The sequence below is a fragment of the Salmo salar genome, chromosome ssa05, assembly GCF_905237065.1.
Source record: "Salmo salar chromosome ssa05, Ssal_v3.1, whole genome shotgun sequence".
Lineage (NCBI taxonomy): Eukaryota > Metazoa > Chordata > Actinopteri > Salmoniformes > Salmonidae > Salmo > Salmo salar.
In genome coordinates this window covers 83,562,855-83,585,469 of record NC_059446.1, presented here as the reverse complement: position 1 = coordinate 83,585,469, position 22,615 = coordinate 83,562,855, and the positions used below count along the sequence as shown (strand labels likewise).

General features: G+C 40.9%; 1 protein-coding gene, 1 long non-coding RNA gene and 1 pseudogene across 4 annotated transcripts; 1 reads left to right on the top strand and 2 right to left on the bottom strand.

The window, feature by feature from the left end:
* The window catches only part of LOC106596072 (juxtaposed with another zinc finger protein 1-like), a 45,182-nt pseudogene extending 37,439 nt beyond the window's left edge, over positions 1–7,743 (bottom strand).
* Positions 7,153–10,174, top strand: LOC123743203 (uncharacterized). Its single transcript, XR_006770025.1, has 2 exons — positions 7,153–7,424; positions 9,789–10,174. It is a non-coding gene; the product is annotated as an uncharacterized lncRNA (long non-coding RNA).
* Positions 9,299–21,835, bottom strand: LOC106596890 (synaptonemal complex protein 1). Of its 3 annotated transcripts, XM_045719186.1 has the most exons (34): positions 21,702–21,835; positions 21,525–21,609; positions 21,222–21,265; positions 18,129–18,293; positions 17,938–18,005; positions 17,776–17,849; positions 17,605–17,663; positions 17,388–17,454; positions 17,189–17,262; positions 16,926–17,034; positions 15,273–15,367; positions 14,892–15,076; positions 14,726–14,793; positions 14,509–14,570; positions 14,275–14,391; positions 14,051–14,155; positions 13,819–13,922; positions 13,602–13,719; positions 13,418–13,488; positions 13,226–13,307; positions 12,588–12,650; positions 12,446–12,508; positions 12,276–12,338; positions 12,071–12,187; positions 11,882–11,992; positions 11,672–11,764; positions 11,489–11,563; positions 11,322–11,399; positions 11,050–11,163; positions 10,843–10,917; positions 10,629–10,697; positions 10,377–10,484; positions 10,084–10,173; positions 9,299–9,885 (listed from the first exon to the last, which is right to left on the bottom strand). In XM_045719186.1, exons 1-34 carry the CDS (start codon positions 21,717–21,719, stop codon positions 9,718–9,720), a joined length of 3,057 nt encoding a protein of 1,018 aa, XP_045575142.1. In that variant the 5' UTR covers positions 21,720–21,835; the 3' UTR covers positions 9,299–9,717. The 3 variants fall into 3 exon arrangements, with proteins under 3 accessions (XP_045575142.1, XP_045575143.1, XP_045575144.1); XM_045719187.1 differs by lacking the exon at positions 11,050–11,163; XM_045719188.1 differs by lacking the exons at positions 9,299–9,885; positions 10,084–10,173; positions 10,377–10,484; positions 10,629–10,697; positions 10,843–10,917 and having other exon boundaries at positions 11,051–11,228.
* Between the last annotated feature and the right edge of the window lie 780 nt (positions 21,836–22,615).

The following is a 22,615-nucleotide window of genomic DNA, read 5'->3' as shown; positions in this document are numbered from 1 at the left end:
TTATAATTCTTCACATTGTAACAAAACATATAATTGCGTAACAGCACTTTATGTAACTTTACCACAGTTTTATATTGCCAAATTACGGCGCCAAGGACAACATACCTTGCTAGCTGAAGGTCAGGCAAAAGAGAACGATAAAAGGGTCCGTAAGTACGGATAACCCGCGATGGACCAAACCAAAATATACAAACTTTTACAATTAGGTGTATTTACAATATAGATATCAAAAATGTTTGTACACCGAAAAATAACATTAACTATGCAGCTGTAATAATTTTAAAAAACACCTTGAATTATTATTATTAACATCCCCTCTTGACCTGGCCTCCTTGAACTGTCCTTGTGTGCAACTTGGTGCATAATCTAGGGGAACAACATCACTCTACTACATAAACACCATTATGGAGGCTACAGCCATATCACGCTAAACAGTGGTATGGTTAGGCTATCACAGGAGGAACACTTGTTGTGACTGGAAGACCCCATGTAGCCTATCCCTGACAGACAACCCCAAACCCCCCTTAGTCTCTATGGGTGAAAGCGTACCCAGACGTGCTTCAGCCCAGCTTGAACAAAAAGGGAATCAGGTGCCCGACTGAGGGACTTGATGATCCAAAATGCAGTCCTCAGTCTCTCTCTACCTCCTCTCTCTCTCTCCCTTTCGCTCTCTGCAGAAAGACTCACCCAGCCATATAGCCTCCCAGGCCTAGCAGAGAGAACAGGTGGATCAGCCTATAGCCTCCCAGGCCTAGCAGGGAGAACAGGTGGATCAGCCCTATAGCCTCCCAGGCCTAGCAGAGAGAACAGGTGGATCAGCCATATAGCCTCCCAGGCCTAGCAGAGAGAACAGGTGGATCAGCCATATAGCCTCCCAGGCCTAGCAGAGAGAACAGGTGGATCAGCCATATAGCCTCCCAGGCCTAGCAGAGAGAACAGGTGGATCAGCCATATAGCCTCCCAGGCCTAGCAGAGAGAACAGGTGGATCAGCCATATAGCCTCCCAGGCCTAGCAGAGAGAACAGGTGGATTTCTCAATACCCATCCCCTCTCCATGCAGCCAGTCCATTATCTACAGTGGGGGGAAAAAAGTATTTGATCCCCTGCTGATTTTGGACGTTTGCCCACTTACAAAGAAATGATCAGTCTATCATTTTAATAGTAGGTTTATTTGAACAATGAGACAGAATAACAACAAAACAATCCAGAAAAACACATGTCAGAAATGTTATAAAATGATTTGCATTTTAATGAGGGAAATAAGTATTTGACCCCTCTGCAAAACATGACTTAGTACTTGGTGGCAAAACCCTTGTCGGCAATCAGAGGTCAGACGTTTCTTGTAGTTGGCCACCAGGTTTGCACACATCTCAGGAGGGATTTTGTCCCACTCCTCTTTGCAGATCTTCTCCAAGTCATTAAGGTTTCGAGGATGACGTTTGGCAACTTGAACCTTCAGCTCCCTCCACAGATTTTCTATGGGATTAAGGTCTGGAGACTGTCTAGGCCACTCCAGGACCTTAATGTGCTTCTTCTTGAGCCACTCCTTTGTTGCCTTGGCCGTGTGTTTTGGGTCATTGTCATGCTGGAATACCCATCCACGACCCATTTTCAATGTCCTGGCTGAGGGAAGGAGGTTCTCACCCAAGATTTGACGGTACATGGCCTCGTCCATCGTCCCTTTGATGCGGTGAAGTTGTCCTGTCCCCTTAGCAGAAAAACACCCCCAAAGCATAATGTTTCCTCCTCCATGTTTGACGGTGGAGATGGTGTTCTTGGGGTCATAGGCAGCATTCCTCCTCCTCCAAACACGGCGAGTTGAGTTGATGTCAAAGAGCTCCATTTTGGTCTCATCTTACCACAACACTTTCACCAGTTGTCCTCTGAGTCATTCAGATGTTCATTGGCAAACTTCAGACGGGCATGTATATGTATTCTTGACCAGGGGGGACCTTGCGGGCACTGCAGGATTTCAGTCCTTCACAGCGTTGTGTGTTACCAATTGTTTTCTTGGTAACTATGGTCCCAGCTGCCTTGAGATCATTGACAAGATCCTCCCGTGTAGTTCTGGGCTGATTCCTCACCGTTCTCATGATCATTGCAACTCTACGAGGTGAGATCTTGCATGGAGCCCCAGGCCGAGGGAGATTGACAGTTCTTTTGTGTTTCTTCCATTTACGAATAATCGCACCAAATGTTGTCACCTTCTCACCAAGCTGCTTGGCGATGGTCTTGTAGCCCATTCCAGCCTTGTGTAGGTCTACAATCTTGTCCCTGACATCCTTGGAGAGCTCTTTGGTCTTGGCCATGGTGGAGAGTTTGGAATCTGATTGATTGATTGCTTCTGTGGACAGGTGTCTTTTTTACAGGTAGCAAGCTGTGGTTAGGAGCACTCCCTTTAAGAGTGTGCTCCTAATCTCAGCTCGTTACCTGTATAAAAGACACCTGGGAGCCAGAAATCTTTCTGATTGAAAGGGGGTCAAATACTTATTTCCCCTCATTAAAATGCAAATCAATTTATAACATTTCTGACATGCGTTTTTCTGGATATTTTTGTTGTTATTCTGTCTCTCACTGTTCAAATAAACCTACCACTAAAATTATAGACTGATCCTTTCTTTGTCAGTGGGCAAACGTACAAAATCAGCAGGGGATCAAATACTCCCCCCCCGCTACATCCCAAAGGCACCCTATTCCTTTATAGAGCACTACTTTTGACCATGGCCCATAGGATACCTATAGGGCTCCAGTCAAAAGTAGTGCTCTATGCCTCGTCACCATACACCTCCTCTCCAATCCCCACTGATCCTGAGAAAACCCCACCACGCAAAAATGAACACACCATTAAAACTAAAGCACGTGCCCCCTCAATTTGATCCATTTTTAAATACACATACAAATAACAGGCCTACAAGATATGGGCTAGTCTCCACAGCATTGCGATATGGGCTAGTCTCCACAGCATTGCGATATGGGCTAGTCTCCACAGCATTGCGATATGGGCTAGTCTCCACAGCATTGCGATATGGGCTAGTCTCCACAGCATTGCGATATGGGCTAGTCTACACAGCATTAAGATATGGGCTAGTCTACACAGCATTAATGCAAATATATTGAATTTGTATTTCAGTGTTCCCTCAACAATTTTTGGTAATGGCATTTTTATAAACGAAGTGATAAAGGATGTGGTGGAACAAACTAGACAGAGACCTAGTCATTAAACCGATGTCCTCTAAAAAGTAGCATAAATCAAATGGTGCCATGATTACAACCCTGCCAGGACTTCTCCCTGCATTCCACCCAGGGCATTCTGAAAGTATTCAGACCCCTTCCATTTTTCCACATTTTGTTACTTTACAGCCTTATTCTAAAGTGTATTAAATATGTTTTCCTCATCGATCTACACACAATACCACATAATGAAAAAGCAAAAACAGGTTTAGAAATGTTTGCAAATGTATTCAAAATAAACTGAAACACCTTATTTACGTAAGTATTCAGACCGTTTGCGATAAGAATTAAAATTGAGATCAGGTGCATCCTGTTTCCATTGATCATGTTTGAGATTTTTCTACAACTTGATTGGACTCCACCTGTGGTAAATTCAATTGATTGGACATGATTTGGAAAGGCACACACCTGTCTATATAAGGTCCCACAGTTGACAGTTCATGTCAGAGCAAAAAAACAACCATGAGGTTGAAGGAATTGTCCATAGAGCTCCGAGACAGGATTGTGTCGAGGCACAGATCTGGGGAAGGGACCAAAACATTTCTGCAGCATTGAAGGTCCCCAAGAACACAGTGGCCTCCATCATTCTTAAATGGAAGAAGTTTGGAACCACCAAGACTCTTCCTAGAGCTGGCCACCAGACAAACGGAGCAATCGGGGGAGAAGGGCCTTGGTCAGGGAGTTGACCAAGAATCCAATGGTGACTGACAGAGATCCGTAGTTCCTCTGTGGAGATGGGAGAACCTTCCAAAAGGACAACCATCTCTGCAGCACTCCACCGATCAGGCCTTTATGGTAGAGTGGCCAGACGGAAGCCACTCCTCAGTAAAAGGCACATGACAACTCGCTTGGAGTTTGCCAAAAGGCACCTAAAGGACTCTGACCATGAGAAACAAGATTCTCTGGTCTGATGAAACCAAGATTGAACTCTTTGGCCTGAATACCAAGCGTCACATATGAAAGAAACCTGGCACCATCCCTACCGTGAAGCATGGTGGTGGCAGCATCATCATGCTGTGGGGATGTTTTTCAGAGGCAGGGACTGGGAGACTAGGCAGGATTGAGGGAAAGATTTTATTTTTATTTAATTGAACCTTTATTTAACTAGGCAAGTCAGTTAAGAACAAATTCTTATTTACAATGACGGTCTACCCCTGCCAAACCTTGACGACGCTGGGCCAATTGTACGCCGCCCTGTGGGACTACCAATCACGGCCGGATGTGATGCAGCCTGGATTCGAACCAGGGACTACGCCTCTTGCACTGAGAATGCAGTGCCTTTGACCGCTGTGCCACTTGGGAACCCAAAGATGAACGGAGCAAAGTACAGAGAGATCCTTGATGAAGTCCTGAGTGCTCTCAAGCAGGTTCTCAGACTGGGGTGAAGGTTCACCTTGCAACAGGACAATGACCTTAAGCACACGTCCAAGACAACGCAGGAGTGGCTTCGGGACAAGACCCAATGTCCTTGAGTGGCCCAGACAGAGCCTGGACTTGAACCTGATCGAACATCTCTGGAGATGGCTGTGCAGCGACGCTCCCCATCCAACCTGACACAGCTTGAGAGGATCTGGAGAGAAGAATGGGAGAAACTCCCCAAATGCAGGTGTGTCAAGCTTATAGTGTCATACCCAAGAACACTCGAGGTTGTATTCGCTACCAAAGTAAAGGGTCTGAAGACTTATGTAAATGTGATGTTTGTTTTTGGTTTTTAATACATCTGCAAAAATGTATTAGATTGATGAGGGAAAAAAACGACTTAATCATTTTTAGAATAAGGCTTTAAAGTAACAAAATGTGGAATAAGTCAAGGGCCCTGAATACTTTCCGAATGCACTGGATCTCATGGTTTTGGTCTGGTCAAGGGGTTCTGTCTGGGTTCTGTGTGTCAAGGGGCTCTGTCTGGGGTTCTGTGTGTCAAGGGGTTCTGTCTGGGGTTCTGTGTGTCAAGGGGCTCTGTCTGGGGTTCTGTGTGTCAAGGGGTTCTGTCTGGGGTTCTGTGTGTCAAGGGGCTCTGTCTGGGGTTCTGTCTGGGGTTCTGTGTGTCAAGGGGCTCTGTCTGGGTTCTGTGTGTCAAGGGGCTCTGTCTGGGTTCTGTGTGTCAAGGGGCTCTGTCTGGGTTCTGTGTGTCAAGGGGCTCTGTCTGGGGTTCTGTCTGGGGTTCTGTGTGTCAAGGGGCTCTGTCTGGGGTTCTGTGTGTCAAGGGGCTCTGTCTGGGGTTCTGTGTGTCAAGGGGCTCTGTCTGGGGTTCTGTGTGTCAAGGGGCTCTGTCTGGGTTCTGTGTGTCAAGGGGCTCTGTCTGGGTTCTGTGTGTCAAGGGGCTCTGTCTGGGTTCTGTGTGTCAAGGGGCTCTGTCTGGGGTTCTGTCTGGGGTTCTGTGTGTCAAGGGGCTCTGTCTGGGGTTCTGTGTGTCAAGGGGCTCTGTCTGGGTTCTGTGTGTCAAGGGGCTCTGTCTGGGTTCTGTGTGTCAAGGGGCTCTGTCTGGGGTTCTGTCTGGGGTTCTGTCTGGGGTTCTGTGTGTCAAGGGGCTCTGTCTGGGGTTCTGTGTGTCAAGGGGCTCTGTCTGGGGTTCTGTGTGTCAAGGGGCTCTGTCTGGGGTTCTGTGTGTCAAGGGGCTCTGTCTGGGGTTCTGTCTGGGGTTCTGTGTGTCAAGGGGCTCTGTCTGGGGTTCTGTCTGGGTTCTGTGTGTCAAGGGGCTCTGTCTGGGGTTCTGTCTGGGTTCTGTGTGTCAAGGGGCTCTGTCTGGGGTTCTGTGTGTCAAGGGGCTCTGTCTGGGGTTCAGCCAAGGGATACAATTGATTTTGGACCAGATTGTTTATCATTCTGGACTGGGGTGATATCATGGAGCTAAAAAGGCAACAAGACAGACTGCCTATATCTTGAGCCAGAATCCTGTCAGGCCTGACTGAATGCAGTGGTTGGTTGGAGTCTTTAGGAATGGTTGCCAGCTGATCAGAGACAGGCATCATGTTCACAATGATAGAAGCTTAATCAATATGGGAGGATCTTCTGTTACTGGGATCCTTGAGGGACAACATCATGTGTGAGAGAAGAGGTGGGGGCTTGGTGTGACCCACATCCAGGCTCATCAATATTCAGTAACTCTGTGCAGCACGACAAGACAAGACTCACGCCCACATCTCCCAGGGTGACTAACATTCACCTCCACTGTTCTGTACTCCTCTACTGTCTGCTGCACAACTGCATACTCTAGCAGTTTGTGTGAATGTGTGAGAGAGTGAGACTCACAAATTCTGAATGCAATTATAATGCATGAGTATAACATTGGAACTAAACTTAAATTGCACTGCGATCTGAGTCGCATGGCCATTGTAATCTCAAAGTAACAAGGAAGGCACCGTTAGCACAGTGTAAAAACAGTAATTGTCAACAAACTAACTAGTTACCAAGGAGCTTGATCTTCAATTAGGTTTATTTAAAGCTACTCAAGTTGTCAACAATGGTTCGTTCTCAGTGGTGTAAAGTACTCAAGTAAAAATACTTTAAAGTACTACTTATGTAGATTTTGGGGCTATCTGTACTTTACTATTTATATTTGTGACAACTGTTACTTCACTACATTCCTAAAGAAAATTTAATTTTTACTCCATACATTTTCCCTGACACCCAAAAGTACTTAACCTTTTGAATGCTTAGCAGGACAGAAAAATTCACGCACTTTGATCTGGCAGACTCCCTAAAAACACATTCTTCGTTAGTAAATTACGTCGGAGTGTGCCCCTGGCTAGCCGTAAATAAATAAAAAAACAAGAAAATGGTGCCGTCTGGTTTGCTTAATAAGGAATTTGAAATGATTTACATTTTTACTCTTGATACTTAAGTACACATAAAACCAAATACTTTTACTAAAGTAGTATTTTACTGGGTGACTCACTTTTACTTGAGTCATGTTCTACTAATGTATCTTTACTTTTACTTAAGTATAACAATGTAGTATTTTTTCACCACTGTTCGTTCTATCATTGCGCTGCCTAGATGCAGTATCTAGCAAGTGTTTGCAACGTAGCTTGCCTAGGCCTAGTGCTGCAAACAGACAGGGCTGCAAATGGCAATATCTCAACACGGTTCCGTGCTTAAACGTTGAATGCATTGACCTACTGGCGCTCCCGAAGTGCGAGATGGTTCCTAATCGTGCAGTTTGTTGCTATACATTGCAATGCTATAGCGTGACAGTAAGTAAACAAAATGTAAAGACAAACGTCCCATCAATACCACACCTAACAACAGCGCTGTCAGACGCAGGAAGTAGCTATAGCTAGCTAACTGGTTCGAGCTAGCTCTAGACAGGGCAATTGCAGAAGTGGAGTAAGCAGATTGACTGTTTCTGTTTGGTTCGTTCAATGCTTACCGATGTGGTTATCCTCAATGTGCACGATGAGTTCAGCCAACGATTCGAAGTGGAGTCCGCAACCACCGAACCTACAAATGTTAGAGAAGAAGGAGGCAGCGGCGATGCCAGTCATGGTCTAAGCTACCTGTACATTGAATATGGGCCAGTGAGGGGAGTCAGCTACAGACACCAGCAGGCAGCGGCGCTAGCAGCTGGAGCATAAGCAAGGGGTGGGAGAGTGGAGCGAGAAAGGGCAGAGGGGATATGTTCACGTGCTAGTCGGAACTAGGAAACTCGGAAATTTCGATTTGCAAATTTGTTGAACGCGGCACGTGAATAACTACAACCAGTTAGCAAGTCGAACATTTCCGAGTTTAGAATAGCACTTGCGGCAATAGGGCTAGTGGGGCGGCAGGTATTCTAGTGGTTAGAGCGTTGGACCAGTAACCGAAAGGTTGCTAGATCGAATCCTCGAGCTGACAAGGTAAAAATCTACCGTTCTGCCCATAGGGAAAGTTAACCCATGGTTCCTAGGCCGTCATTGTAAATAAAATGCCTAGTAAAATAAAACAATTCGATGAAAAATAGGGACAGTGACAATATCATTGCCTGTTGAGCACCCCTTAGATAACACACTTTATAATCAACGTCAAGAATATACTTGACGTAATATTGTGAATTGTAGGCCAGAACAGTAGGAAACACATTTTAAAAACACCATACCTGTTTGAATTATGTGATAGGGTAGTAGGAACCTTACTTTTGTCATTGTTTCCCCTGGGATCCTAATTAGGGAGGGTCACATTAAAAGGTTTAAAACGGGTGTATTAGTCGGCGGGAGAATATTACCATGAGTAAATACAAATAAATGACTAACAAATTGAAGCATCATTTTATTTGGTGGTAATATAAATAACAATACGTCATACAATGTTGCCAAACGCAATATACGCTAAAAGTATGTGGACACCTGCTTGTGGAACATCTCATTATAAAATCATGGACATTAATATGGATTTGGTCCCCCTTTTGCTGCTATATCAGTCTTCACTCTTCTGGGAAGTCTTTCCACTCGATGTTGGAACATTGCTGCAGGAACGTACTTCCATTCAGCCACAAGAGCATTAGTGAGGTCGGACACTGATGTTGGGCGATTAGGCCTGGCTCAGTCAGCATTCCAATTTATCCCAAAGGTGTTCAATGGGGTTGAGGTCAGGGCTCTGTGCAGGCCAGTCATGTTCTAACACATCGATCTTGACAAATCATTTCTGTATGGACCTCGCTTTGTGCACAGGGGCATTGTCCTGCTGAAACGGGAAAGGGCCTTCCCCAAACTATTGCCACAAAGTTGGAAGCACAGAATCTTCTAGAATGTCATTGTATGCTATAGCGTTAAGATTTCCCTTCATTGGAACTAAGGAGCCTAGCCTGAACCATGAAAAACAGCCCCATACCATTATTCCTCCTTAACCAAACTTTAGTCGGTACTATGCATTTAGGCAGGTAGCATTCTCCTGGCATCCACCAAACCCAGATTTGTCCATCGGACTGCATTGCGTTTGGTGATCTTAGGCTTGTGTGAGGCTGCTCGGCAATGGAAACCCATTTCATGAAACTCCCGACGAAAAGTTATTGTGCTGAAGTGGCTTCCAGAGGCAGTTTGAAAGTCGGTAGTGAGTGTTGCAAACGAGGACAGGCAATTTTTACGCGTTCAGCACTTGGCGGTAGCCAAATCTACTAATTTGAAGGGGTGTCCACATACATTTGTATATATAGTGTATAGGTTCATAAAAACCTCACAAGCAAAATTAATAATGTTACAAACAAATAAATTCAATTTCATAAAAACATTAACTTATTCATGCTGATAGACTCAAAGGAGGCAAGTTTGCGCAAAACAAGCATTTGACATATTTTGCCATGAATAATGTGAGTAAAGTTGCTAAACAGTAACAACAAAACAATATAACATACTTGGTTCATTTCAAATTTGTTTGACTTGCATTTGAAATTCCTATTTCGGTCAACAGCTTTCCCAGCATCAGACAACTATAGACATGAATGAACTTGAGAGCAGTGGTGTAATGAAAATAGCATAGACCGTTTTCAGATTTGTCAGACACACAGAAAACAGTCTATCTTGAAAAGCACAGCACTTGCTTCTTATGAAAAGATCTTTTCAACTGTTTTTTCTTCTTCTTTTCAGCACCAGTGACAGATGTCCAACCAGCATCCCGCATCCTTTTCATTGCAGCGAGCTTTAAAGTACTCCCAGGTGATTTCTGAATGGCAGGGCTCTGGATCTGAAACATTAGACTAATACTGACGTGGACATCACAGCATTAACTACTTTTCAGTTACAGACTATATTTTACAAGTTGCAGAGTATAGACTATACCATACAATGCAATATGGTATTTCACAACTTATTTCATAATGCAGAGGGTGTACTGCCAAGTAAGTCAAGTATTTGGTGTTAATGTAAGGCTGGCTCATTCTACCTTCCTGAATATGTCCACTTTTTGATTCTGTGCTGCTGGGACACTTGGCTGCAGGCGGCTCTTGAATGGATCAGTTGCAACTGCAATGCTCTGCCATTATACGAACCAGAAAGACCCAAGTTAGATGATGTGATATGTAAAGCTAAATTATTTCCACAATTAAATGTGCATGTGCACACTATACAGCTTGCATATAAAGTTATGATAATAAATCCTGAGTTTAAACAAATCCAATGTTTTAGGTCTATCCAAGTTCAAGCAGTGTGTTCATTAAATCTTGAAGCGTTATTTACCAATAAATCATTATGTTCCGAGCTGTCAGACTTGGGGTCAAGCTCCAGGGTGCTTTTCCCCCAGGGCACAGACTTCCCAGTGGATGGAGGAGTTCTGATTCTGTAAGACTGTAGAGAAAATCACTCAATCACTCACAAAGAAATTGGATGGAGAGAATCCTCTGGGGGAATGGCTCACATATCATGGTCAATAAATAAAAACACAGTTAATGAATACTAAACATAAAAAAATCTATCAACATACTCCAATACCTTTATCCGTGGTGTTGCACTAACTATACTGGTGGAGCTCCAAGATGGAGTTCTGAGAGCTTCGGTTTCCTTTGACGCATCAAACATACAATACCACGTCAGTTCATCTAATCAATTCTACAGTGATCATACAACATACAGATCATTTATTATTGAATAGCGTAACTTATGCATTATGAATACAACACATAAAATAATCAACCAATTCCAATACCTTCATTCGTGGTGTTGCTGCAACTCTAGTCATGGAGCTCCAAGATGGAGTTTTTGGGGCTTCGTTTTCCATTTCCTTTGACACATCAACACTATCAGTTCATCTAAGGTATTATACAGTGATGATGCACATGGATGTAGTGGAGAAACATTTCAGAAAATGTTTGACCCGAACAGAATCATTTTTAAGAAGTTCATGATCACTTACATTAATGTTTGGAGTCACAACAACTATTTTCTCTGAGGTTTGGGATGGGGTTACAGAGGCTTTCAGAGTTTTTGTCTTTCTCTGACTGTCTTTTGCCAAACGGAACACAGGCATCTTGGCGGAGGAGGACATTTTGGGGTTTCAGAACACCTAACTTCTTTGGACTTTGGCTCAGGCAGCTAATTTGTAAATATAAAAATTTTTAAATAACCATTTTTGTCAGACACTTTTAAACACAAACTGTTGTAATGCTCTGATATCTGAATATCTACCTGTTCATCCTGTGTCTCAAGCTGCCTGCTCATTTTCTTTTCTTTTTTCAGGTCTGTAATCTCTTGTAGTAAGCTTTCCTACAACCCAACATGACATCATGACTGAGTAAATAGACAACATTTGTCACTTGACACAGCTTTGTCAGCATGGGACATGACACACTTACCCTCTCGTTCATTTCTTTCTTTAGTTGTTCCTTCAAACGGTCATTCTCAATCTTCTGCTGTGACAGCGCCAATTCCTGAGGAAAAATCAGAAAAATATCCAAGAAGCAGAGGTATAACACTCTACTGAAATGCTCCCAGTTAATCCGATCTCATGTGTATTTCTCTACTATATTGTAGCATACCAGTGATGTTCTATTAGCAGTTGCCTCCTTGTCTTTCCTCTTCTTCTCATCAAGCTCTGCATCTTTCTCGTCAACCATTTTGTCATACTGGTTCTGATACCAACAGAGAACTAAATGTTAACAAACACACATGGATAACATTTCATACAACATGCAAGATGGCAGCGGTGTTGGTGTAATCTGCGGATATTGACCTAAAGATAACTTTACCTTGTGCTTTTCCATCAAGGCAACCATGTCTGCTATCTTGTTCTGACATTTGATTTCAGTATCTTCCTTACTCTTGACGGCATCTGTTGCTGCAAGATGTAGCTTTTGCACCTGCAGGGATCAAGATGTGCAGCAAGTATGTTGCCACATCTACCAGAATGTACCATATTATTAACTTCCAATAAGCACCTTTTTCTGAAGCTCTGCCTCAGATGTTGATTTGGTTCCAAGGTCATCAAGCAAACTTTTACATTCCTCTTCATTTGATCGTTGAACATTTTCTGACTCCTCTTTCAATTTGTTTATCTGTAATGGATGAAAAACCATGTTGCATCACAACTGAATTACAATGTTGCACTTGTCTTGTAAATTACCATTTAAAGCCACACGGTACCTCATTTTCAAGTTCACTGGATTTTGCTGTCTCAATTGCAATTTGTTTCTTCAACGTTTTGTTCTGAGAACAAACAAGTAAATGAAAAACAGTTTATAGAAAGCTGAACAGTTTATATTACTGTATAATTCATTTGTCATTTTATAGTCGATTTTTTAGTCAACACAAACCTCTTTTTGGTATTCGTCCTGGACTTTAGTTTTACTCTCTAATTTTATCTTCAGGTTGGACAGCTAGAGAGAAAAAGCTAAGTGTTTGATAAGATAATTAAAGACAAAATAATCCCAGTGTAGACATGACTTTGATAATCACCTTTGACTCCACTGCTTTCATTTGTTTATCTTTCTTTGAGAGCTCAGCCTGCAGATCTCCACACTATAGGAATGAAGTCAAACAGAAAATAGTTAACTTTATTTACTATCACTCATCAGTGTGAATATAGAACAAAACAGACGTGCATTTAGATTTGGACATTTACAGTACTTGGCCATATCATTTATTTGAAAAACAGTGTTAAACTGACATCATGTTGAAAGTTCCAATACAGACGTTTTATCTCAATATCAAATATTTTCTAGGTAACAATTAAGTACCTTACTGTGATTGTTTTAAAATAAAATGGTCAAAAAATAAACAAAAATAACTTCTTAGCAAAGAGCAATTTCTCAAGCAAGAATTTAGCTAGGACTATCTGGGAGTGGTTTGAGTAGGGAGGGGGAAACTGAAAACTAGCTGTTATTGGCAGAGAGGTTTGGAAGACTCTTTCTTATTGGTCTATTAACTCATTTACCACATGGTGATGACATCAGGCAGGCCAAAACTCCATTCCACCAAAACATACAGAAATTTCAGGCGGTCTTTTCAAACTGCTTTTACACTAAAAGGGCATTATCATAATTTTCACAATTTCACAGTATTATTCCAACCTCATAGACAGTTGATTTGCTTACCCTTTCTTCAAGTTTCTTCTGCAGATTCTCAGTGTCTTGGCCTTGCTCTTCAACTTTGGCATTTAAGGATTTCAATTCCTCTCTACAGGAAAAAGGTGAATGATTTTGGGGAAAAAACTAATGTTGCTGCATGCAACATTGTATAATGACTATCATTACTAAAGATTTATAAACAATTAACTCTTAACTGACCGTAATTGGTGGTTTTCCTCTTGGAGTCTTTCAATTTCCTTCTTCATCTTCATCTCTTTTGCCTCGCTCTCCTGAATGACAAGAATATTCCCATTACAACACAATACCATGAATTATCAGCAAACTGCTAAATTATTCTGTATTACTCTATACAGACAGCATCACATGTTCAATTCATACAGACCTTCAGTTGTGCTACCAGAATGTTTGCCTCTGAGGATTCATTCTGAATCTGCTCCAGAATAGTCTTCTTCTCAAGCTGCAGCTGATTGAAACTTGCTAATAGCTCCTTATACTTCACCCTGGAGAATAATTCACAATCAGCATTATTTACAGAGACATGGAGAAAAACTATCCCTCAGGTTATTGAATACTTTATACTTGAACATCCAAGGACTCACTCATGCTGTACAATGTCTGTCTTTAGATTCTCTTTCTCCTTGATGGATTTTTCATCTCTTCTCATTGCAGCAGATAACTGCCCCTCAATCTCTTTTATTTTCCTCTGTGGGATACAACATATTAACAATTTCTTTCCTGGACTCATGTATGTACAGGTGTCAAACAAAACATTTAAACATAAATATGCATTGCCAATATTGTGCAAGGAAAATACAATTAATAGAATGAAACCTCAGTCATATTGGCTTTTTCTTTCAAGTCGTTTTGCATTGTTTCAGCATTTCCAAGAGCCTTTTCCAGTAAAATGTTTTCAACAGACATGGTTTCCACTTTATTCTAGAAGGGTACAACATATTCCAATATTAAAAGATAATACGATTTATGCAAACAATATCCTTCTAAATAAGAAGCGCTATAAATGTATCCACACAACGATCATCTGAACATCATCTCACCTTAACTTGGTGAATTTCAGCATGTTTCCCCTCAAGCTCTGTGGTGAGTTCTGATGTTCTGGTCTCCACAACTTTAATTGTTTCCTCTAGTGACTGTATGGATTTATTTTTGACATCCTAAAGGCAAGAGTAAAATAATTGCTCTTTCATTAACCTCACCATGGACTAGGCATGACAGTTATGAGGGAAGTGCCAATTTGAGTCCACAAAACATAGGGGACATATAATCTTTACCAATTCATCTTCAAGGATTTGTAGCTGGCTGTCTTTCTTTTCTTTCTGTTCTTTGATCTCTCCTAGAAAACAAAACGTATATTTAATCTGGTTGCATACAAGCAAAAAAAAAATGTAAATGTTCGAAAAATAAAGCAATTGTAACAAGAAAGGGTGTGTGATACACCTTTTTTTTAGCACAATCGCAAGTACGAGGCAAAGCCGAGCAATACTTTACCTAATTCAAGGTTTTTCCTGTCAAGTTCCTCTGTGACTGCCGTAAGCTTCAGTTCAAGTTCTTTTGCCCTGAGAAACAAGTTAACATTCAAAGTAATATAAGAATCTTGATGACCATTTTGGGGTTCACCAAACGGGTCAAAATAGTAACTTTATTCATTTCCCACCTCTGTATCTCAACTGTTAATGATGTCTGAAATTCCTGGGCTGTGGCCTGAATCTGTACAAGCTTGTCTGCTTGTTGATCTTTTATTTTGTTGAGCTCTTCCAAGCTTGAGTCTTTCTTGGCAATGACCTTTGCATTCTCCTCTTTGTTGCTCTCTAATGCTGTAGCAATAGCTTTTCTACTTTCCTATAGAGATTTAAAGTAACAATGCACTTTTCCATTGTCTCATTATGTACTGTCCACAGCCACATAAAGATAAATAACAACTTAGAATGTAAAATGACCAACATATGCCTCCTTGGAATATACATGATGAACTGCATAACTTGCATTTTAAATATAATTTTTATTAGCATATTGGAGTACAAAACAACATACTAACCTCACATTCTTCATTGAGCTGTTCTGCACTTTGCAGACTTTCTAACAAAGATTCTTGTTCTTGTTTGGAACATTGAAGGGCTTCCTGGTGTTGTTCTGTCAAAGGAAATAAGATGTTAATGTTCTTGTCGTAAAATATGATATTATATAGGAATAAGGAAGTTTCACTTCCAGTAAAATGCATGAAATGGATTTAAAAGTTCACCAAGACCTATTCGGATGGAATTCATTTTACTGAGCGTAATGTAAATTGTGCACAAGAACAAAACACCACATCCGTAATTTTAGTCCTGAATCTGCCATGGCAGGAGAGTAACAATTCCAGCCAGAATAACCATGGTCCTCTGATATTACTACTCTCGTTCTTATCGACATCACTGTGTTTTCCGTAACATTAGAGTTTGACAAGTATTGCTTGCAGTTTGAGCAAGAAAACATAGAACTGATTTGATCAATTGAAGCTTAAAACAAAGTGCTGCACATTACCATAAGTATGTGGACACCTGCACGTCAAACATCAAATTCCAAAATCATGGGCATTAATATGTAGTTGGTCCCACCCTTTGCTGCTATAAAAGCCTCCACTTTTCTGGGAAGGCTTTCTACTAGTGGTTGGAACATTGCTGCGGGGACTTGCTTCCATTCAGCCACAAGAGTAAGTGAGGTTGGGTACTGATGTTGGGCGATTAGGCCTGGCTCGCAGTCGGCGTTCCTATGCATCCCAAAGTTGCTTGATGGGGTTGAAGTCAAGGCTCTGTGCAGGCCAGTCAAGTTCTTCCACACCAATCTCGACAAACCATTTCTGTATGGACATTTGCTACATCCATTTTGAGATTTGTGAATTATCGATATGTAGCCATTGTTTCTTGAAGAATATAACTTATAAATGCCTCATGAGCTTAGTTCAACTGTCATACCCCATCAGAAAATATAAGCTTGTTTTACTCTGTTTGTAAACAATGTAAATATAAACAAACACTATATAGCCTAAGAACATGGTTACAACTATAATGTTGATATCATGGATGCCCAGACTAAGCATCCATTGTTCTGTCTATCAATTTGAGAGTGGTTACACTTCTTTAACCCCATCCCTAAGCTTTTTACCAAAGCAGGGGCGGGAGAAGGCATTGTTAGTTTTTCAACTGCTGATTGTCTCTTTAAAGAAACCCTGGCTGTTGATGTAGTAGGCAGTAGATCAATAGAACACAAAGCATCCCCGAGGTTAACTTTGTTGGACATGGCAAGTTCACTTTCGCATCTCAAGTGCAAATAGGTCTACTGTTCAGCAGCTCATATCAGCAGGATGTGGGGCATTTTTATTAGGAGCAACTTCTACGTGGACCTCTAAAATAATGATTTGGATCACACTTCCTCAATTTAAATATTATGAGGACACCTACAAATATTGGCAGCCAAGCACGAGTTATCAATGTAGCCTACTATCTTGACATGACCTTTAAATATTTTCACACCTTGAATGAAGAAAAAAAATGAGTTATAGGAGGCAGTTTGGAAAAACATACTACGCAAATCATCCTCTGGAATAACGCACATGCTGGGGTAATAATTACATAACCAACGTCTCTAGTAATACTAGTCCTGTCCAAATAAGACCTAGGCCTAATCAATGAACAAAAAGTGGCCATCTTACGTGCTGCCTGTTGTAACCGTTTGCAACTCTCTTGTGTTTCATGGAGGTTGAGCAGGATGGTCTGAAGTTCTTTTTCTTTGTCCTTCATTTTCATCTGAAGTATCACAACCTGTAAGAGACATTTTCAGTTTGCATAGTCTACATACACAACGCCAAATACTGTTCATATTGTTTGTGACAACAATAGGTTTCCGAAAATGTGTGTATTAGGAACCACTCAGAGAGGGTGTCCTCTTCTCGTGTTCAGTCAGTTATAGACCAACCTCTTCTTCTTTCTTACTGAATTCTTTCTCAAACTTCTCCTTTAAAACGGCAAATTCTTCCAAATCCTCTTTGACTGTAAAATATTCACATCATTGGAGTTATTGTTCTCTTTTTATATACTGTGTAAAGTGCCTAGTGTTATGTTCACAACAACACAATACAACTGCATTGATGATGATATATTTCAAGTATACATACCTTTCAGCATTTCATGGCGGTCAGTTTCTGCTTGAATACGTAGACTTTCAAAGGCAGCATTCATCCTCTATAACAATTAATAAAAATGTTTTTACAAATATTCTTTTTCACTAGCATCATATAACTGACGCCATACATGCTGTATTAATGAAGATAACAAATCAATTATATCAATTATATTATTTTAATCAAAAGAACAGAAAATTATAATATTCACCTGAATAGTTTCACTGTTTTCCATGAACAAGTGATGGGTTTCCTCTCTTTCAGATTCAACTAAGAGAACATAGGTTGGTTTGAGGACAACGTAGACCACAGAATGTCATCATTTCGCATTCAAGCAACTAGCATGTACCCTTAGGCTGAGTAGTCGGCATGTTTTACTCACATAGATGGATTTTCTCAGCTGATCTTTCAAACGTATCCTTTAGTATATTACATAGGTTCCGTGTTGCATTGTTTCTGTTGGAAAAATAAACATTACAGAAAAAAGCAGAATGATGATGATACAATCTATAGTGACAGTTTCATGTTATAATCAAATACATACTTGTTCTGAAGATCATCATTCTCACTGATCTGATCCTCTAGTTTTATGCTGAGGCTTTCATTTCCGAACTAAAACATAAAGGAAAGGAAAAATAGGATATATAATAATAATAATTCTTTTTTTTAAAGGACTTCAGCATTTTTTGCATTTTTTCAATATAGGCCTATACCTGTACATTTATTGGTACATACCTGCAATTCTTGAATGGCTTTACGTTGGGTTTCAATTGTTCTTTTGTTTTCTTGCAGCTTCCTGTCTTTTTGCACAGCCTCTGAGTCCACTTTGACTTTCCAATATTTTACTTTCTGAACTTCTTCAAACAGTTTTGAATACAGCTGACTGGGTTTGCAATTGGTCTAAGAAGATTTAGAAAACACATGTCAGAAATCTACAGCATAATCTATGCATAATCAGCGGAGGCTGGTGGGATGAGCTATAGGAGGACAGGCTCGTTGTAATGGCTGGAATGGAATAAATGGAATGGAGTCAAACATGTGGTTTCCATATGTTTGATACGTTCCATTTATTCCATTCCAGTCTTTACAATGAGCCCGTCCTCCTATAGCTATTTCCTCCAGTCTTCTCTGAATCACAGCCTATTATGTAAAACTAATGCTCCTAAGAATTGAGATAAAGGCTAAATTGAGATAAAGGCTAATTTGCTCATATGCGACTAATCTCGGTTAACCCAGAACTAAAGTCTAGCGTAATTGATCAGATGCTCAATTAAGTTCTGGGTAAAGAAGTGTTAAGAGAAGAGATAGAACGAGGAGCTCTACCCTCTCTCTTTGCAAGTTACGGGCAAATCTATGGGCCAAATGTCCCCTCCCCTTACGAAATTCGACACACCACACCAAATCTTGATTTTTCCAAATAACCGAACTAATGCTGCTCGCTATCTCCCGCATCCCGTTGTATCATGACAGACCTACGGTACCATTTATGTTTCCATAGTCTGTCCACCAGAGATTAACACTCAACTAATATTGGCTTGCTGGTGAGTTGTAGAATGTGGTATCTATCTAGGCCAGTGGTATTCAAACTCTTTCAGAAGGGACCCCATTTTTTTTTGCCAGAATTTCTGGTGAACCCACCCCTCCCCAAATCTGATGACACAACCTTAAAATCAGTCAATTTCAATGTTTACGTCAACAAATAACCTTAAATTCATTAAATGTTCATTTTTCTTATCAATGTATCTTTCCCAAAAACGTTTGTATGTTGTCCCATACAATAATTTGTACTCTTAATTTTTTGTTCCTCCCAAAATTATTATTATTAGAATTGGGGGGACCCTACTCCAATTCCCCCACGACCCTGACTTCGAATACCTCTGATCTAGGCTTCCAGTGCATTCAGAAAGTATTCAGACCCCTTGACTTTTCCCACATTTTGTTACGTTACAGCCTTATTCTAAAATGTATTTTTATTCCCTCATCTATCTACACACGATACCCCATAATGACAAAGCAAAAACAGGTTTGTAGAAATGTTTACAAATGTGTAAAAAAAACATTTTACATAAGTATTCAGACCCTTTATTTTGTTGAAGCATCTTTGTCAACGATTACTGCTTAGAGTCTTCTTGGGTATGACTCTACAAGCTTGGCACACCTGTATTTGGGGAGTTTCTCCCATTCTTCCCTGCAGATAATCTCAAGATCGGTCAGGTTGGATGGGGAGCGTCGCTGCACAGCTATTTTCAGGTCTCTCCAGAAATATTCGAATGGGTTCAAGTCCGTGCTCTGGCTGGGCCACTCAAGGACATTCAGAGACTTGTCCCAAAGCCACTCCTGAGTTCGTCTTGGCCGTGTGTTTAGGGTCATTGTCCTGTTGGAAGGTGAACCTTCACTAACTGAATGGTGAACTTACTAAATGACTGAGAGTTTGACTGTGTGATATTAGGTTGCTTCTTGTGTAAATATTTTCCGTCTGGATTTTAATGATTTTAATGATCTGAGGTCCTGAGCGCTCTGGAGCAGGTTTTCATCATGGATCTCTCTGTACATTGCTCCATTCATCTTTCCCTTGATCCTGACTAGTCTCCCAGTCCCTGCCGCTGAAAAACATCCCCACAGCATGATGCTGCCACCACCATGCTTCACCGTAGGGATGGTGCCAGGTTCCCTCCAGACGTGACGCTTGGCATTCAGGCCAAAGAGTTCAATCTTGGCTTCATTAGACCAGATAATCTTGTTTCTCATGGTCTGAAAGTCCTTCAGGCGCCTTTTGGAAAACTCCAAGTGGGCTGTCATGTGCCTTTTACTGAGGAGTGGCTTCTGTCTGGCCACTCTACCATAAAGGCCTGATCGGTGGAGTGCTGCAAAGATGGTTGTCGTTCTGGAAGGTTCTCCTATCGACACAGAGGAACTCTAGAGCTCTGTCAGAGTGACCCCGATTGCTCAGTTTGGTCGGGCGCCCAGCTCTGGGAAGAGTCTTGGTTGTTCCAAACTTCTTCCATTTAAGAATGATGGAGGCCACTGTGTTCTTGGGGACCTTCAATGCTGCAGAAATGTTTTGGTACCCTTCCCCAGATCTGTGCCTCGACACAATCCTGTCTCTGAGCTCTATGGACAATTCCTTTGACCTCATGGTTTGGTTTTTGTTCTGACATGCACTGTCAACTGTGAGACCTTATATAGACAGGTGTGTGCCTTTCCAAATCATGTCCAATCAATTGAATTTACCACATGTGGAGTCCAATCAAGTTGTAGAAACATCTCAAGGATGATCAATGTAAACAGGATGCACCTGATCTCAATTTCGAGTCTCATAGCAAACGGTCTGAATACTTTGTAAATAAGGTATTTAAGTTTTTAATTCTTAATAAATTTGCAAAAAAATCTAAAAAGCTGTTTTCGCTTTGTCATTATGTGGTATTGTGTGGAGATTGATGAGGAAAAAGTTATTTAATACATTTTAGAAAAGGCTGTAACGTAACAAAATGTGGAAAAAGGGAAGGGGTCTGAATACTTTCCGAATGCACTGTATAGTGTGGCGTGCTAAAGTTGACGTGACCATTGCGGCTTTTCAGAAATAAATGTTTGCAACATCCCAAGTGGTTTTCTAAAGACCCACTCTTGTTGATACTCATTGGTGTAATATAAACAGGTGAACGTATAGGGAAACTTCAGGAATCAAGGGGCTTGGCAAAGCAAACATCCCCCTCTGCTCTCTATAGCAGTTTTATTCCCCCACGTCCCACGCCATGTCCCACCAGCTCCAAGTCACATCACATACTATTATGTTTTTATCTGTGTTCACACCAAACTAAGTTTACTTACTTCTTCATTTTCCATTGGTGGCACAACTTTCATCTTGAATACATCTTTTGAGGGGAGAGAAAATCTATGAGAAAATAATTCTAACTCGAGATGCATGCGCAACTTATGATTTCGAATATATACATTTTGCATAAAACTGTAGGGACCGGTTTAGCCTATCCCTATTTCCTTGACTAAAAAGCACCTTCAATGGAGTATCTGGGTTTGACAAACCAGCCCTAAATGTTACAAATAATGTGAGATTTCTGAAATTAAAGTTCCATATGCATTGTTACAAGTATAATGCATATGGTAATAAAATACCTGATCTGGTGGGTTTTGTTGGCACAACCGTATTCATAGAGGGAAAAGGCATGTTTGACTCTTTGTCCAAACATTTATTATAACCCTAAGAAATGAAGTAGCACATCAGTGTAAAGTCATTCATATTGACAAAATACCAAACAATTGTATTTCAAACTAAACATAAAGCTGAGGTACCTGCTGCAAAGTTTGCATGAAACATCCCCCATCCTCCACTATTTCCTGTGGTTTGACAGTAGAAACCTGTCCTGGGATTGGGTTGACTCTAGGAGGCACCAACAGCTTGAAGTTGAATCCTCTCTCTCTCCATCCTAAAAACGAAATGGTAACGTCAATGTTAGCTAGCTATAGTAGCTCATTGTCAACAACACGCTATTGACATTTAGTAAAGTAGCAAGCATGGGCCTTTGGCAATTTTTTCTTCATAAAACCTTAGTTAGCAAACTGAAATGTCGTCACAACAGCAAACATCTAACGTTAGCTAATTTTAGCTAGCTACTGTCGCTAATGTCAGCTATGCTGTTGCGGTCGGAGACTGGCCACATTCACAAGAAAACTAAATATATTGCCCTAATATATTAAGCTAATTAATATCTATCTAATATCTAATTGTGAATTATTTGCTTACGTTAGCTAATAGCACGGTACCTGGCGATGAAGAAGACAGCCAACGGTTTTTGAGTTTTAATTCAACGGCTGAGCTCTACCGCAGGCACGGGCACATCTCTTCTAAACCAGCGCGTGGTAGGCCGTGATTTCCTCACTTTCCAAACCTAAAACACAAACGACTTCTCAACTTTATTCCATCCTAAACGACATTTTTAAATATCTAAAATACCTATATTTTGTGAGCGTGTGAGGAATGTAGCTATCAAACGGATACATTTGAAGAAATAGACAGTTGCATTATACCAGTAATTTATATGTATTTTATGGAAACATTGTAGACTAAGTTAGCCAATTAATTCAAGCAGTTATTGTATCCTTTGGCCACAGTAAATAACTACAAACCTGATCCAAAATAAATGACAGCATGTGTTCAGTTGTTTTATTTGTTTGTCATTGCATTTTCTTCCTCTTGAATATACAAA